The sequence below is a fragment of the Megachile rotundata genome, chromosome 16 (assembly GCF_050947335.1).
Source record: "Megachile rotundata isolate GNS110a chromosome 16, iyMegRotu1, whole genome shotgun sequence".
Lineage (NCBI taxonomy): Eukaryota > Metazoa > Arthropoda > Insecta > Hymenoptera > Megachilidae > Megachile > Megachile rotundata.
In genome coordinates, this window is record NC_134998.1 from 9,704,284 (window position 1) to 9,723,757 (window position 19,474).

The 19,474-nt window shown below is 41.5% G+C and overlaps 1 protein-coding gene across 6 annotated transcripts in view; it reads left to right on the top strand.

The window, feature by feature from the left end:
* Nucleotides 1–19,474, top strand: part of alpha-Man-IIb (alpha-Mannosidase class II b) — a 118,183-nt gene that overhangs the window by 68,268 nt on the left and 30,441 nt on the right. For all 6 annotated transcript variants that reach the window (XM_012283415.2, XM_003702435.3, XM_076541627.1 and 3 more), the window contains one exon: nt 17,840–17,932. In XM_012283415.2, the coding sequence (XP_012138805.1) occupies nt 17,840–17,932 (93 nt within the window). Of the gene's footprint in view, nt 1–17,839; nt 17,933–19,474 lie in introns of those variants that run through there.

The window sequence follows — 19,474 nt, forward strand, 5'->3', positions numbered from 1 at the left end:
TAGTAATTTCCACGCGTTATATCGCCATGCGTAGTAATTTCCACGCGTTATATCGACACGCGTTGTAATTTCCACGCGTAGTAATTTCCACGCGTTATGTCGCCACGCATAGTAATTTCCACGCGTTACATTGCCATGCGTAGTAATTTCCACGCGTAGTAATTTCCACGCGTGGTAAATTCCACGCGTAGTAATTTCCACGCGTTACATCGCGATGCGTAGTAATTTCCACGCGTTATATCACCACGCGTAGTAATTTCCACGCGTTATATCGCCACGCGTAGTAATTTCCACGCGTTATGTCGCCACGCATAGTAATTTCCACGCACTGTAATTTCCGCATGCTGTAGTTTCTATATGTTCCACTACATGGTGGCGCATACGACCGTAGACTTTCTCGCTAGTACTCAAGGAGGCAAAGACCCACTGATGCCTTACTGACACATAAAACCTGCACCAGCGGATCCTGGACGAATCATTCTCTCCCTCTTGTTCATTTTTATTTCATTTCATTTCTTCAGGTGCCTTACGTTCATTGGAAGTTACCTTAAGTTAATGTGGCAGTTTCTTCTCATCGCCACTAGATGGCGCATAAAACCGAGGCTTTCTCGCTAGTACTCAGGAGCATTCCTATCCAAATAGTTCATATCAGTCATGTTAACTTCATACCATTGTTCAGGTGCCTTATTGAACTTATTCATGTCTTATTGAACTTATGGTTTCTTAGTTTTTTCGAAACGTGATTGGTATGAACTTATAGCTGTTTGTATGAACTTATAGGTTGTTTCAAGACGGACTCATTGACCTATAGTATGTATTCAAAGATTGTTTCTGTTTATTAAGCCTTGATACATAATCTTGCAATACTACAACATATATTTTAGAGTTTTCCTCTGTTGCAATAAGAACTGTTTCAAGTGTATGTTTCATCGAGTAGTGACATATGAAGTTGCAGAAATGCAACATTTTTAGTGTACATATAAAACATGTACTTTTCACAATTGTTAAAATATCTGAAGTCATGTCTCACTTTTTCCTGACTTTCACAAGAAGTCAACGACCTCGACTCGTAGAAGAATGCATCAGAGGTAGAATCGAAGAGGCAACTTTATTAAACCATAATCGTGGCAGACGTTTTACATGCCTCCCCTGACACCCGCGTTAAAAGCCATCCCGTACCACCGTGTACACCCTTTTATTCCGCTTTCCACGGGCGGCGGGCTTTCGAGAGGGCGATGCCGTTTCCAGGAAACGACAAAAATGTCTCCCTTTGACTTCGGTAGTGCACCTTGCCACGATCTTCTGCCCGTAAAGTGCAATTCCCCGTGTTAAACGTGCCGAAGTGTCGACTGTTGAAATACGACCCAGACAGCCTCTCCGGCAACCGTTTGTCAGAGGATCTTTGAAAATAATTGCGGAATTCTGACGAATGGTTAACTATGATTCGCCGCGAACTCTGGTCGGAAAAATTTCTTTGGAAACTGCCGGGAAACAGGATTACACCTCCATTAAGCAAACGCAACACGTTCGAATTAATGCGAAGAAAATGGCGACGAGAACGGAGGCTTGATTAAAAGCCGATAATGACTTTTTCAATTCGATTCGTTCGAAATGCTCCCCGTTTCTTTTCCCGGGGAAATCCACCCCTTTGATCTCCGTCGGATGAATGAAAGGATCGATTATTTGCTCCTGGAATTAATCCAATTCGAGAATTGTCAGGCGGACATTAAGTGAACCCGTTTCTTTCGCAAACTGTTTGCTCGCGGTAACCGACTGTTTCGCAAGCTTCTCGGGTTGAAGGAACCCGTGTCGTCTGATCGATGAGCAGCATCGCGATAAACAGTGTCCCTATCGGTGTCGACGATCGTGCCAGAATCACGCGAACTTTCAACACCGTTCGGACTGGGGCAAATTGAAACAGCCTGCCATTTTTCAAACCAGAACTGGGTATAACCCTTTCTTGAAAAAATGCACTGCTCGTTTCAAGGACTACGATAATCAGGGAGGTACACATTCCACTCCTCAACATAGAAATGCTGAGGCTTGACACTTCTCTTTGATCTTATAAAATAATTCAGCTAAATATATGTCCATTGTATCTTCGTTTACTACTTGTCCTCCATAAAGAATTGATCACAACACAGTGCTACAATTTGACTATCAACAATTTTCCTTTAACGATAAATATAGGAAATGAAAGAGCAGGTAAAAGGAGGGGAAACCGTATACGTCGAAGCCCCTATGCCTCATCCTCCCATCGATTCCCTTTCTTTCAAGAGAAAGAAAAAAGGAAACCGTGGAAAAGTAGAAGCACGCGTCGATATTTCGATAGCTTCGAGAGAAGTTCCGAACGGCAAGGTAATAGAAAAAGTTTCTGCCTCGATCGTATTATAGCAGCGAGCCGAGCAACGGCCTCCGTGACGACGTTTCGCGTCTTCGGGGCCATTCCGTTCCTTTGTTTCATCCGGAGAGAAACTCGGGACGGAGAGAAAGGTAAAAGGCAACGAGGCAATAAAAACGGACGACGGTATCTATATCCCGCTGAGCGTAATAATAAAAATCAGAAGGGAGTAATCTTCCTTTTCCTGGCGCCGGATGAACCATCCACTTCGTTCATCTTCCAAGGGAAAAAGAACCAAGGGTTTTAGAGGCACAGCTGCTGGATGACCATCGATCTAACAGATGCTCTTTCGGGATGTCTCACTGACTTGGAAGGCTATTAGTATCAAGTCAAATACCACCGTGGTCTGGTCCGTAGGTCCAAAGATCGAGTTCAAGGTGGATCCTTTGTGAAAAACGGGGTGCATGAGAACTTGGGCGTTTTAGGACCTACTGGTTTATGATATAAGAAAATTATGATAATCTTCCTAAGGAAATTCAAGGTTATTCGCCATGAGGTTGATCAACAAGGTTATTCACGAAGTCAGTGTTTGCCTAGAGGAATGACAGTAGAATCGTCAATCAGTTAGGGAGATTCTTCTAAGATCTTCTCTGAGGAGATCGTCTATGGAAACCTTCTAAGGAGGTTCAAAGTCTTTTATCATGGAGGTGATCATTTAAGGAGACCTTCTAAGGAGGTTCAAAGTTGTTCACCATGAGGGCGATCATTTAAGAAAACCTTCTAAGAAAGATGAAGATTACTTATTATGAAGATGATCATTTAAGGAGACCTTCTAAGGAGGATCAAAGTCTTTTACCATGGAGGTGATCATTTAAGAAGACCTTCTAAGGAGGTTCAAAGTCTTTTACCATAGAGGTGATCATTTAAGAAAACCTTCTAAGGAGGTTGAAGAACATTTACTTTGAAGGTGATCATTTAAGGAGACATTCTAAGAATATTGAAGTTCAGTTACAATAAATGTGATCATTTAAGAAAACCTTCTAAGAAAGATGAAGGTTATTTATTATGAAGATGATCATTTAAAGAAACCTTCTAAGGAGGTTGAAGAACAATTTACTCTGAAGGTGATCATTTAAGGAGGCATTCTAAGAATGTTGAAGTTCAGTTACAATAAATGTGATCATTTAAGAAAACCTTCTAAGAAAGATGAAAGTTACTCATTATGGAGATGATCATTTAAGGAGACCTTCTAAGGAGGATCAAAGTCTTTCACCATAGAGGTGATCATTTAAGGAGACCTTCTAAGAATGTTGAAGTTCAGTTACAATAAATGTGATCATTTAAGAAAATCTTCTAAGAAGCTTGAAGAGCATTGACAATAAAAGTGATCATTTAAGGAGACCTTCTAAGAATGTTGAAGTTCAGTTACAATAAATGTGATCATTTAAGAAAATCTTCTAAGAAGCTTGAAGAGCATTGACAATAACAGTGATCATTTAAGGAGACCTTCTAAGAATGTTGAAGTTCAGTTACAATAAATGTGATCATTTAAGAAAATCTTCTAAGAAGCTTGAAGAGCATTGACAATAACAGTGATCATTTAAGGAGACCTTCTAAGAATGTTGAAGTTCAGTTACAATAAATGTGATCATTTAAGAAAATCTTCTAAGAAGCTTGAAGAGCATTGACAATAACAGTGATCATTTAAGGAGACCTTCTAAGAATGTTGAAGTTCAGTTACAATAAAAGTAATCATTTAAGAAAACCTTCTAAGACGCTTGAATACCATTTACAATAAAAGTGATCATTTAAGGAGACCTTCTAAGAATGTTGAAGTTCAGTTACACTAAAGTGATCATGTAAGAAAACCTTCTACGAAGATTGAAGATAAAATTCAGTGAAAGCTATCTTTCAAAAGAAACCAAACACAGGTGATCCATCGCAAAAGTAATCACACAGAGGAGGATTGATCGGATAAGTCAGTCGAAAAAAAGTTGCCTCTGACGCCGATTGTTAGCGTTCACCGATGGTGCGCGTTCAATCGAAGTGGAATGGATAATCCGGACGTGTCTCTGGTCGCTAAATTTTCTACGGGTTATTTTTTTTCCCAGCGAGCATGTTTTCGTACGATTAACCACGTTTATCCTAATACACTCCTTAATTTCTGTCAACTCTGTAATTTACAAAATTGATGTACCAAATTTAAGCAAACCGATCTATTTAAATTATAAGACCCAAGAGAAAACCGAAGAGTAAACTCTGCTTCGTATTCGGAATCAGCCTCATTTTAGGATGCATCGTTTCCGAATCAAGCCATCTAATTAATCACGCAGCCGCATAATAAGCAGCGACCCGATAACGATAACATCGTTGATTCTAAATTCGAAACTCGCCCCCTGGCGCGTACGTGTTCGCTCGATAAACACCGTGCCACCCCTGACGTATGAAATTATTGCTAAGGAAACAGAGGGCGCGGTCGAAGTGACTGGCAAACTTTCTGTTTACCCTCCCTGCAACAGAATGTCCATGGTTCACGAGTGCCTCCGACCCTTAGGATAATTGTATGGGATCGCCTTGTGAACCGTGCAAACTGATTACTATACGCTTCAAAACAGGGTACTCAGATTGTTTACGCATGTCTTCACTACTGAGAGTGCCACTGTTATGGTCTCATGCTACTGCAAGACTTTTCAAACATCCCCACAATTTTTCCTGATTATAGAAGTCTCACATGTTTCAGGCTCATATGATCAGGATTTTTTAAGTCTTAAGACAGAGTACCTTTCTGAGATCTTAGGTTCTGGAGGCATGAAGGACATACAAATGATGGTTTTCAGAATTGAGGATGACTCTAGCAGCCCCACATGTCTAAGGCTCAAGGTGCTATGTCCTGTGAGACTCATAAGAACCTGAGGCACATATGATTCTGGACCTTCCAAATCCTAAGACATAGTAGTTCATTGAGACTTTAAGTTTCTCAAGCATAAAGGAGATACAAGTAATGGTCTCCAGAATTGAGGATGACTCTAGGAGTCCCACATGTCTAAGGCACAAGGTGCTATGTCCTCTGAGACTCATAAGAACCTGAGGCACATATGATTCTGGACCTTCCAAATCCTAGGACATAGTAGTTCATTGAGACCTTAAGTTTCTCAAGCATAAAGGAGATACAAGTGATGGTTTCCAGAATTGAGGATGACTCTAGGAGTCCCACATGTCTAAGGCACAAGGTGCTATGTCCTCTGAGACTCATAAGAACCTGAGGCACATATGATTCTGGACCTTCCAAATCCTAGGACATAGTAGTTCATTGAGAACTTAAGATTCTCAAGCATAAAGGAGATACAAGTGATGGTCTCCAGAATTGAGGATGACTAGCAGCCCCACATGTCTGAGGCACAAGGTGCTATGTCCTGTGAGACTCATAAGAACCTGAGGCACATATGATTCTGGACCTTTCAAATCCTAAGACGTAGTAGTTCATTGAGACCTTAAGTTCTTCAAGCATAAAGGAGATACAAGTGATGGTCTCCAGAATTGAGGATGACTCTAGGAGTCCCACATGTTTCAGACATAAGGTCCTGAGTCTCCTGAGACTCTTAAGACATGAGGTTCTAAGTCTCTTGAGATCTGAGGCACTTGTGATGACCTTCCAAATCCTGGACTAAGTACTCTGCTAAGATCTTAGGTTCCTCAGACATAAAAGACATACAAATGATGTTCTCTAGAATCCCCCATGATTCCAGAAATCCCCATGCTGGCATAGTCCTATAATCCTAAAAGCCTAGGTCATGACTCCCCATGATACCAAAACCCCCCATGAAGTCCCATAATCCTAAAGGCCTAAGTCATGATCCTTCTTGATTCCAAAACCCCCCGAAGTCCCAAAAGTCCCATAATCCCAAAAGCCTAAGTCATGATCATTTCTTGATTCCAAAACCCCCCATGAAGTCCCAAAAGTCCCATAATCCCAAAAGCCTAAGTCATGATCCTTCTTGATTCCAGAACCCCCCATGAAGTCCCAAAAGTCCTATAATCCCAAAAGCCTAAGTCATGATCCTCCATGATTCCAAAACCCCCCATGAAGTCCCAAAAGTCCCATAATCCCAAAAGCCTAAGTCATGATCCTCCATGATTCCAAAACCCCTCATGAAGTCCAAAGTCCCATAATCCTAAAAGCCTAAGTCATGATCCTTCTTGATTCCAAAACCTCCCATGAAGTCCCAATCGTCCCACAATCCCGAAAGCCTAAGTCATAAAAGCCCAATATCTCCTCCCTTCCCTGCAACTCCCTCCACAAAAAATTTGCATCCCATCAAAAAAGTCACCGCAGTTGCACAAAAACCGTAACAATGTTCCAGCGACTAAAACACAGTGGTTATCGCAAATGTATTCAGCAATCGAGTAATAGTTCACAGAAGGCATTCGAATAGAAATCCATGGTGGGCCGTGGAGTGGGTAGCATAATTGTACGGCGTACGGGTGCGTAAGTACCCGGTGCAACGTAAGTGCAGGTTAGGCACGAACATCATAGAGAGGCCGCGAGTACAAGGGAGAGTAACCGAGTCGGAAGTCTGTCGTAGCCGCAAGTTAAATAGCTTTCCGTTACCGCTCGCGTTACTCGACGTGCTGAAACGCGTGCTTGGCCCTCTCTCGACTCTCTCCTTTCTCTCCGACTGTGTCGCACCACCCTCGTGGTTCACCGGTCGAATGAATAATGCGGTCGACGCACAACGAACCCTTAACCGGTCGGATCGAACTGGCGACTATGTTCTGCCTTGTCAGCTTTTTAAGATGAACTGTAAATAACAATGTTATTGACCTCTTAGGTAGTGTACTTAATTAGACAGTGTAGCAGTATGTCTTTTTATACAACGAGCCACTATAGTGGCTTTCGAAGATGTCTCTTTACATAACGAGCCACTATAGTGGCTTTCATAAATATGTCTCTTTACATGTCTCCTATGTTTCTGTCTACCTACATGTGTCTTTGTACAACCAGCCACTATAGTGCCTTTCATGGATATGACTCTCTATATGTCTTCTACAAGCCTCTTTGTACGACGAGCCACTATAGTGACTTTCACAAGTATGTCTCTCTACATGTCCTCTACAAGCCTCTTTGTACGACGAGCCACTATAGTGGCTTTCACATATATGTCTCTCTACATGTCTCCTATGTGTCTGTCTACCTACAAGCCTCTTTGTATGACGAGCCACTATAGTGGCTTTCACAAATATGTCTCTCTACATGTCTCCTATGTGTCTGTCTACCTACATGTCTCTTTGTATGACGAGCCACTATAATGACTTTCACAAATATGTTTCTCTACATGTCTTCTATGTGTCTGTCTCTCTACATGTCTCCTATGTGTCTGTCTCTCTACATGTCTTCTATGTGTCTGTCTCTCTACATGTCTTCTATGTGTCTGTCTCTCTACATGTCTCCTATGTGTCTGTCTCTCTACATGTCTCCTATGTGTCTGTCTCTCTACATATCTCCTATGTGCCTGTCCCTCTACATGTCTTCTATGTGTCTGTCTCTCTACATGTCTCCTATGTGTCTGTCTCTCTACATGTCTCCTATGTGCCTGTCCCTCTACATGTCTTCTATGTGTCTGTCTCTCTACATGTCTTCTATGTGTCTGTCTCTCTACATGTCTTCTATGTGTCTGTCTCTCTACATGTCTCCTATGTGTCTGTCTCTCTACATGTCTCCTATGTGTCTGTCTCTCTACATGTCTCCTATGTGTCTGTCTCTCTACATATCTCCTATGTGCCTGTCCCTCTACATGTCTTCTATGTGTCTGTCTCTCTACATGTCTCCTATGTGTCTGTCTCTCTACATGTCTCCTATGTGCCTGTCCCTCTACATGTCTTCTATGTGTCTGTCTCTCTACATGTCTTCTATGTGTCTGTCTCTCTACATGTCTTCTATGTGTCTGTCTCTCTACATGTCTCCTATATGTCTGTCTCTCTACATGTCTCCTATGTGTCTGTCTACATGTCTCATTACACAACCAGCCACTATAGTGGCTTTTGCAGATGTCTCTCTATAAATTGCACATTTTTTATTTTTCTAAAAAAGTGAACTACCAGAGTTACACCACATGTCTCATATCTTCAAGAAGAATTATAATTTAATCATCCAGAACTTCATTCCAAACTACTCCCTAAGAGAACATCGTTACTATAATATACTATTCGCATGTAATTCGAAATGTGCCCCACAGAGAAGCACTTCATTCCAAAAGACTAAATCACGAACTCTCCATGAAAATATCGATATCTCAAAAGAAGAAAAGAAGGTTGAACTCTCCCTAAAGAAGCTTGAATGTTATATAAGGAATATTTAGCAATGTTCGGTAGATCATGAAGTCGTTTAAGAGGCCCCGCTCGAAACAGCTGTATCCTCGAGGATAATGCGCTCGTACACGAGGATTGCGCCATCATAAAAGGTGTAATAGTCACATGGAAGGCAACAATATCGTGATCGTAAAACATTTATGGATCGGGGCTGGCCGAGTCGTAACGCCTTCATATCTTTTTCACGGCGACTTGCTGGAACAGAGTTGGCGCGATTTACTTTTCAAGGAAACATATTTTTAGCGCGTGCCTCGCGTTCGCGATGCAAACCGAAACGTAATTTACGGTGGTTTGATATATGCTACAAACAAACTTGACCTGGAAAAGAAGAACGATACAGGATCGAATTCATTACGGGGGATATGAAGCTGCTATTTTTCGCTCATGGTTCGATTCTAGTTGAGGTTATATTGCTAACGTAGAAGGCGTTTGTGTATTTTAGGGAGGAGGGAGGTTTCTTTTAGCAATTTTTGGGGGTGGAAATTTGGGGGGGTGGAAGTTTGGGGACTTGAGGTTTTGGGACGGTAGGGAATTGGGGATGTGGGGAGTTGGGGATATGGAAATTTGGGGATGTGGGAATTTGGAGATGTGGAGATTCGGGGATGTGGGAATTCGGGGATGTGGGGATTCGGGGATGTGGGAATTTGGGGATGTGGGGATTTGGAGATGTGGGAATTCGGGGATGTGGAGATTCGGGAATGTGGGAATTTGGGGATGTGGAGATTCGGAGATATGGGAATTCGGGGATGTGGGAATTCGGGGATGTGGAGATTCGGGGATGTGGGAATTCGGGGATGTGGGGATTCGGGGATGTGGGGATTCGGGGATATGGGAATTTGGGGATGTGGGAATTCGGGGATGTGGGAATTCGGGGATGTGGAGATTCGGGGATGTGGGAATTCGGGGATGTGGGGATTCGGGGATGTGGGGATTCGGGGATATGGGAATTTGGGGATGTGGGAATTCGGGGATGTGGGAATTCGGGGATGTGGGAATTCGGGGATGTGGGAATTCGGGGATGTGGGGATTCGGGGATATGGGAATTCGGGGATGTGGGAATTCGGGGATGTGGGAATTCGGGGATGTGGAGATTCGGGGATATGGGAATTTGGGGATATGGGAATTTGGGGATATGGGAATTTGGAGATGTGGGGATTCGGGGATGTGGGAAGTTGGGGATGTGGGAGTTGGACGATGTGGGAATCGGGGAATGTGGAAATAGAACGACGTGGGAATTGAGGAATGTAGGAATTAGGGAATGTATGAATTGAGGAATGTTGGTATTTGAGGATGTAAGGACTCGTGTACATTTCCGAAGAAAATGGCGTCCTTCCTTTCATACCTTCTTCCAAGGACCAGCTACCGCAGCACAAAGCTCCCAGCATCAGTAGCATAACATAGACTCGCCCTAAGGGTTTATGATCAGCCTAAAGCACAGAAGAGCGTGATTTCGATTTCCATTAGGATGTATTCCCAGCGTAGCATGCACACGTACGCGCACAGAGGCAACGGTATACGTGACCCAATTGAAAAGTCGATACCTTAGAAGTTGTCGGAAGGAAGGAGAGCACCCTTTTTCCATCTCGTTCATCTTCTTTCGTCTGCTCACCGAACGCGTCCTAGATCCTCTGAAATCCGGGCTCCTTGATCAGCGGATCCTATTCCTTATCGAACAGCCCTTTTTGCGCCCTCCTCTCGTCACCGAATCGCTGGAAATAGGTTCTCGTGTGCGGTTGACACAGGACCAAGGGTGAACAGAGCACACCCGCCTTGACAGAGGGTTTCTCATTAGAAGCTGTACCTTTTTAGGTTTCTAGGTCGTGTGCACGAAGGAAAGCTCTCCAGCTAAGGCTTCCTCGATTAAACAATCCATGGTCGCCTAGGTTAGGGCGACCGGGTTACATCCGGTAATCCCTTGAGGGAGAACGAGGAAAAGGGAACGCACCTGAGCGGCTTACGATCCGAGTGCGTCTTGACCTGTAAACCTTGACCGAATCTTGTCTGAACGGAGACTTCTTTTGTTTCTTTTCTTGCCCCAGATGCTTTATGCGTGCGTTTCAGAATTATACACATGGATATAACGTGGTCGTATATTTAGTGGGGGGTTTTTAACATGGACTGTGATGTGATGTGAAGTCTGTCACGTTTCATAGGAGACACAAGTATAGCGTGGTCGTAAATTTTAATTAAGGGTCTTTGCAAAATAGTCATGTTGATGATGTGGAGTACAGTCAGTCATGTTTTATAGTAGACATACAAATATAGCGTGGTTGTAAATTTAATGAAAGGTGCAGTGTTTTTGAAATGGACAGTGATGCCAATATGATGTGAAGTACAGAGTCAGTCACATTTTATAGTAGACATACAAATATAGCATGGTTGTAAATTTAATAAAAGGTGCAGTGTTTTTGAAATGGACAGTGATGCCAATATGATGTGAAGTACAGAGTCAGCCATATCTTATAGCAGACACAAAAATATAGCATGGTTGTAAATTTAATGAAAGGTGCTGTTTTTTGAAATTGAATAATCCTAATGTCATATGAAGTACATAGTCAGTCATATCTTATAGCAGACACAAAAATATAGCTTGGTCGTAAATTTAATAAAAGGTGCTGTTTTTTGAAACTGAATAATCCTAATGTCATATGAAGTATACAGTCTGTCCTATCTTATAGAAGACACAAAAATAAAGCATGGTCGTAAATTTAATAAAAGGTGTTGCCTTTTAAAACTGAATGATCCTAATGTCATATGAAGTACATAGTCAGTCACATTTTATAACAATCACACAGATATAGCATGGTCGTAAATTTAATAAAAGGTGTTGTTTTTTGAAACTGAATAATCCTAATGTCATATGAAGTATACAGTCTGTCCTATCTTATAGAAGACACAAAAATAAAGCATGGTCGTAAATTTAATTAAAGGTGCTGTTTTTTGAAATTGAATAATCCTAATGTCATATGAAGTACATAGTCAGTCATATCTTACAGCAGACACAAAAATAAAGCATGGTCGTAAATTTAATAAAAGGTGTTGCCTTTTAAAACTGAATGATCCTAATGTCATATGAAGTACATAGTCAGTCACATTTTATAACAATCACACAGATATAGCATAGTCGTAAATTTAATAAAAGGTGTTGTTTTCTGAAACTGCATGATCCTAATGTCATATGAAGTACATAGTCAGTTACATTTTTTACTAAACACACAAATACAGTCTAAACATAAATTTAATGAAAAATACAATTTTTGAAAAGGACGTCTAATTTGAAATACATAGTCAGTAACATTTTATGATGTGCCATCCTATGAGTACATCAACGTATCAGTTTACGGATCATTGCGATTTACGACCACGTTATATTTCGATCCCTTATAGGCCACAAACAGCTAGCCCTAAATAGCACTTCTTACAATATGGCCCGACCTTTTTACACCTTCGTTTGATGTCTTCATACAAACATTATTAAAGAAGGCCATCAAGAGGCAAAAGGTCAACGTGCAAATGTCCACCCACAAGGATTTTCGCCATGTAGTCCGGGATTACGACGATCCTCTGAACGACGATAATAAAGAAACGTGGGGTCCGAACGAGCCGATCTTTCCGGTAAATTTCCAGGCGCCAAGGGGACGAGCAATTACGTCGGCGGCGGTGCGTCGGATACCAAAGCAAACGCAATTTATTCCTCTCTCTTGTTTTCAACCCTGTAATGCCACCCCAATACGCATTATACCGAGGTCCTTTGCTAGATATCTTTTATGGTATCGTTCCATGGATTTTCATAGATACACGATCATCTTTAAGCTCTGGAAGTAAGGGGTTTATTTTGTTAGGGGATCTGATGGGATTCTTAGCTTAGGAAGGTTGTAAAAGTTCTTTGTGAAATTGGATACCAACCCGTCAAGAAATCTGGAATAGTCTTTTAAGTTTGGGGTAGGCTTTGAGATATTTGATGAAGCATCTTGTAGAATGGGGAAAATTCGAAGATTGCATTAAGGCACCAGCCTTTGAGTTATTTGAGAATGGCTCAGGAAAGTAAGTGACCAGTCGTGCCACTATTTTGAAAAGTGGAGAGATGATAGCATGTTAGTACTCTATGAAAAGTGGAGAGATAGTAGCAACTGAGTCAAATGTTCTAATATGAAAAATAGGAACGTGGTAGCACCCCTAAGTCCAGCACTCTTCAAAAAATTACAAAATGATAAGTACAGTGTCCCACTTTGCAGACATGGTAGCAACCTTGACTCAAATGCTCTGATATGAAAAAATATACTGATCGAATCGAGTAACCTCCTCCTTTTTCGAAGTCGGTTAAAAAATAGGAACATGGCAGCACCCCTAAGTCCAGCACTCCTCTTCAAAAAATTACAAAATGATAAGTACAGTGTGCCACTTTGCAAACATGGTAGCAACCCTGAGTCAAATACTCTGATATGAAAAATAAGAATATGGTAGCACCCCTAAGTCCAGCACTCCTCTTCAAAAAATTCAAAAATGATAAGTCCAGTGTCCCACTTTGCAAACATGGTAGCAACCCTGAGTCAAATGCTCTGATATTAAAAATAGGAACATGATGGCACCCCTAACTCCAGCACTCTTCAAAAAATTAAAAAATGATAAGTCCAGTGTCCCACTTTGCAGACATGGTAGCAACCTTGAATCAAATGCTCTAATATGAAAAATAGGAACATGGCAGCACCCCTAAGTCCAGCACTCTTCAAAAAATTCAAAAATGATAAGTCCAGTGTCCCACTTTGCAGACATGGTAGCAACCCTGAGTCAAATGCTGTAATATGAAAAATAGGAACATGGTGGCACCCCTAAGTCCAGCACTCTTCAAAAAATTACAAAATGATAAGTCCAGTGTCCCACTTTGCAAACATGGTAGCAACCCTGACTCAAATGCTCCAATTTGAGAAATGCAAATATCATAGCACCCCTAAGTCCACTGTCCCACTTTGTAAAAATGGTATCAGCCCTACTTCCATCATCCCACTTGAAGAACCTAACAGTCTCCCCTCATCAAACACCCTTTACCTATTAATCCCCAATGAACAATTAATTTACCTATTAATTCCCAAAGAACAACACAAAAAAAAAATAAACGTGATAAACAAGAAATTCTATTATTTATCTTGAAGATCCAAGGTTCTCCCGCGACAACGATGAGATATCGCATCCCGTAAGACGAGCTCGATTTATCAGGATTCCCGGGCGTTGATTGATACGACATGGCCTAGATGGTTTATTTTCCCCCGTTCGGGTGGATCTGTGCGTGGTCCGATGGCGTGTCAAAGGAGACGCAGAAGCGACGGGAAGCGTCTACGACATGGAGGCAAATGGGTGCATCCAGTGCGCTAAGCATTCCTTTGTTCCTGACGCGTGATTGACGCAGAATGCTTCATGCTTCCCAGCAGCAAGATTACCCTCGAACCGAGGGTGATCCGACGTGATCGAGACCACCTGCTTGGAACAGATGAGCACGATCCACTTAGAGGACGTTGCTCCTTACTTTTTTCTCACGCTTATCATTTGTCACGGTGTCGTTCGGTTATTTACGTTCGTAGATACCTTGGTCACTACTGTATACGCAACAGACGTTGACAGAAGCTTCCAGGGATATACAGATCTTGCACGTGGGTGAAGGTCACCTTCAAACGTGGGACTCAGAAGATGAACTTAGATGATACTTGGGACCAGAAAGTGTGACTGAAGTATAATAGGGTCAGAGAGGATCATATAGTGGGTACTACGACTCCTGAAAGTTCAAAGCACATGATCTTGGGACCAGAAAGTGTGACTGAAGTATAATAGCATCGGAGAGGATCATATAGTGGGACTGAATATGAGGGACTATGTCTGTGACGTTCTATGAACCCAGAACTTAGAGTAGAATCAAGTGTCTGCATAGAAGGTGACATGCTACGACTCCTGAAAGTTCAAAGCACATGATCTTGGGACCAGAGAGTGTGACTGAAGTATAATAGGATCGGAGAGGATCATATAGTGGGACTGAATATGAAGGACAAGATCTGGGACGTTCTATGAACCCAGAACTTAGAGTAGATTCAAGTGTCTGCATAGAAGGTGACATGCTACGACTCCTGAAAGTTCAAAGCACATGATCTTGGGACCAGAAAGTGTGACTGAAGTATAATAGGATCAGAGGGGATCATATAGTGGGACTGAATATGAGGGACTATGTCTGGGACGTTCTATGAACCTAGAACTTAGAGTAGATTCAAGTGTCTGTATAGGAGGTGACGTACTACGACTCCTGAAAGTTCAAAGCACATGATCTTGGGACTAGAAAGTGTGACTGAAGTATAATAGCATCGGAGAGGATCATATAGTGGGACTGAATATGAGGGACTATGTCTGGGACGTTCTATGAACCCAGAACTTAGAATAGAATGAAGTGTCTGCATAGAAGGTGACATGCTACGACTCCTGAAAGTTCAAAGCACATGATCTTGGTACAAAAACCATTAGGTGTTTTGGTCCTAAGGTGTAGGACCTAACTGAGTGATCTCAAGGATTCCAACATTCTAAAGCATAATACCTATGATCCTAGGAACACAGCAAGCCTAAACTACAGTGCCTAGGATCATAGGACCTCGAGGATCTGGACTTAGGGCCTAGGACAGTGTGACTCTTCCATCAGATGTGAATATAGAACCTAAGAGCCTGTGAATTTCATGATTTGTCAGATGTGAATGTAGGACTTAGGACTCCATGACTTCTGTGATGCATCAGAGATGGGTATAAGACCTAGGATCCTATGACTTCCATGATTTGTCAGATGTGTATATAGGACTTAGGACTCCATGACTTCTATGATGCATCAGAGATGGGTATAGGACCTAGGATCCTATGACTTCCATGATTTGTCAGATGTGAGTATAGGACTTAGGACTCCATGACTTCTATGATGCATCAGAGATGGGTATAGGACCTAGGATCCTATGACTACCATGATCCATCAGATGTGAATATAGGACTTAGGACTCCATGACTTCTGTGATGCATCAGAGTTGACTATAAGACCTAGGATCCTATGACTTCCATGATCCATCAGATGTGTATATAGGACCTAGGACTCCATGACTTCTATGATGCATCAGAGATGACTATAAGACCTAGGATCCTGTGACTTCCATGATCCATCAGATGTGAATATAGTCCTAGGACTCCATGACTCTCTAAGTCATACCACCTAGGATCCCACTATCAACAATCTAAAGAACAGCACCTAAGTCTTAAGATCACACGAGACCTAAGCCCTATATCATCATAGTACCTAAGTCCTAAATTGCCAAAAGCATACAGTGCTAAGTTTCTAAGACGTAACTAACTTAACCTAAGGTCTTAGAACCCCTAAAAAACTTAAACTAAATTGCCCAAAACACCAAAGTCCCAAAAATGTAAGATATAGAACGTAAAACTGTGACGTCCTAAGATACGAAACTTCCCAGCATCCTCCACAGTTCCGCGCATGCGCCTCGGCAGCCAGGGCTTAGACTGCGCAATTCACATGTAGGCACCCGTTTTTAATTAATAACTTCGCCATAACATGTTCGACGGACGAGTTATCGCGCAAAATAATAAAATCCCGTTCCGATATCAAGCCGAGCCATACAAACAAAAACGTACAGTTGAATATCAGCGTAATAATATTTTTAATCTCTTCGGTACTTTGAAATTTTGCTCGTTATATTCGCAAAAAGAGAATGAGGATATTTGGAATCATCCGGACGGGCGAATGGGCAGATAAAAAAAAAAAAATTGAAACTGGGCTCGAGCACGGTTTAAAAACCTGCCTGAAAATGGAATACAAGCGTAATTTTCAGCGAAACGAGAAATTTAATGCAACGATGTCGAGGGAGGGAGAATATCGCGTGAATATCATTCTCTCCTTCTTTTTTTTCTTTGTTAGCCCGGCAAAAATTCCTCTCGCTCGTCCGCGAGAGGAAGGTTTCTTGAAAATTAATATTTTCAGGGGCATGTGCAAATAATTATCGCGTATACCTGGCGCATTGCTGCAGAATTGAATTTTTCCTTTATTTATTCTTCCTTTTTGTTTTTCGCCATTTTTCTTTTTCTTTGTATAACGGGCTACGTGCCAAACGACCCGCGGGAAATATTTGTCCATTGGTTGCCGCGCGACAATTTAAAAAATGCAGCTGCGATCCTTTAATTAAAAGCAGCCGCGAGGCTGTTTCGATGTATCAGCGAGTAAGCTCGCTTTTAATTAAAAGAAAACCAACCCGATGCCCGACCATTGTCCTTGATATTTCATCTGCCGCATAAATTCGAGACTTTACGCTCTTCTTAACGGTACACCTCTTTGATTCATTAGTTTCTTGGTAAGGTGTGCTCTAGTCGCAACGTTTTACTATATTTTTAACTGGGAATGAAGTATCGTGGACCTTCTTTATGAAAATATACCTCTTCCATTACCTGTCCCACGTACAGGTTGTAACACTGAATATCATCCGAATAGACGAACCAGTCAGAGTGTAATCATACAACCTAATCTCCGAGCCGTACAAGCAATATCGCATGTCAAATAACCAATTTCGAGAGTCTGAATAGTAATAAACCATTTAGAATGTAAACGTTGAACTTTGATCCTATATTTTCAATTTAAAGCGACCGATCGATAGACAGGGTACCAGTCGAGTATTCCCCGGTAACAGAGTTAATCCCATGGACGTTAATTAAACAGCGAGAAGCATCGACAGACCCGTAATCCATCGAGACCGTCTTTCAGCGGTGGATTATTTGCCAAGAGGCACTTTCTTTCGACTCGATCGATCTTACGGTTCGCCTTCACACGCCTTTAACGAAATTAGACCCCGAGAACCGGGGGGTGGCTGGTTCTCCTTCTGTTTTTCTCGGCACGGGGTATCCCCTCTTATTTTCTACGGCTATCTATCTTTCCATTTATCTGTCTGGCCGGGATCTGCTTGATCCGTGAAACATCTCTACGAATCTGGTTTGCTTAAGATTTTCCTAGGGTATTTAATAAACCGGGGGTGAAAATAGGGACAGATATTGTAGGTACTGAAGTTTACTCTTTTTGTTCATCTGTTTTTAATTTATCGTTTTGGTTTGTTACAGCCGTCGTGGATGAGAAGCAGAGAATATTGGGACGACAGCTTCGAGGCCAGGTATGCGGAGCTCAGGAAGGATCCTACCAGACCATCGCTTAAGGTAACATAACTTATAATCGTCAAATATAATCTGACTAAATTCCTGAACCTTACTTGAACATAACTCAAACATTACTTTAACCTAACCTAACTTCATAACCCTTACATGGATCTAACCTAACTTCATAAACCTTACTTGAATCTAACCTAACTTCATAAACCTTACTTGAATCTAACCTAACTTCATAAGCCTTACTTGAATCTAACCTAACTTCATAAGCCTTACTTGAATCTAACCCAACTTTATAAACCTTACTTGAATCTAACCCAACTTCATAAGCCTTACTTGAATCTAACCTAACTTCATAAGCCTTACTTGAATCTAACCCAACTTCATAAGCCTTACTTGAATCTAACCTAACTTCATAAGCCTTACTTGAATCTAACCCAACTTCATAAGCCTTACTTGAATCTAACCTAACTTCATAAGCCTTACTTGAATCTAACCCAACTTCATAAGCCTTACTTGAATCTAACCTAACTTCATAAGCCTTACTTGAATCTAACCTAACTTCATAAGCCTTACTTGAATCTAACCTAACTTCATAAGCCTTACTTGAATCTAACCCAACTTTATAAACCTTACTTGAATCTAACCCAACTTCATAAGCCTTACTTGAATCTAACCTAACTTCGCAAACCTTACTTGAATCTAACCTAACTTCATAAACCTTACTTCAATCTAACCCAACTTCATAAGCCTTACTTGAATCTAACCTAACTTCATAAGCCTTACTTGAATCTAACCTAACTTCATAAGCCTTACTTGAATCTAACCTAACTTTATAAGCCTTACTTGAATCTAACCTAACTTTATAAACCTTACTTGAATCTAACCTAACTTCATAAGCCTTACTTAAATCTAACCTAAACGTTACTTGAACCTAACCTAACTTCACAAACCTTACATGAATTTAACCTAAACATTACTTAAACCTAACCTAACTTCATAAACCTTACTTGAAACTAACTTAACCTGACCTAAACCTTATTAGAACCTAACCTAAGCGTTACTTAAACCCAGCCTAAACCTCGTTTGAACCTAACCTGATTCTAACACAAACCTAACCTAAAACTAACTCAAACTAGCCTCTAATTACAAACATAACCTAAAACTCCATCTCACCATTTCAAAATTGCTAACCAATTACACGTCCATGTTTCACGAGGAATATCGAGAAAAGTCATTGACCCAAGATATCGATTCAGCATCGATCTTATCGAACAGCAAACGCGGCAGGTACTCCCTGTTCCCTTCCGGCTTCAGTTGTTAATTGCAACGAACGGGTATTCAGGTTCGCGAGCTAATTAAGCCACCGTGTACGAGGCATTTCGTAGATTCGTTAACGAAGTTTCGTTCGCCGTTCGTTGACGTGGATCCGCCTTGAGGCCTCAGGAAACACGTATGAACGTTGCTCGGATCCTTTCTAAGCTGGTTGTGTACTCTCGTTGTAAACGCGCCCTTACATCCACCATTTTGTTGCTGCTTCATTAGGCTGATCAGATTTTCCGGGAATAACGTGTATATTCTCAGACCTCGAAA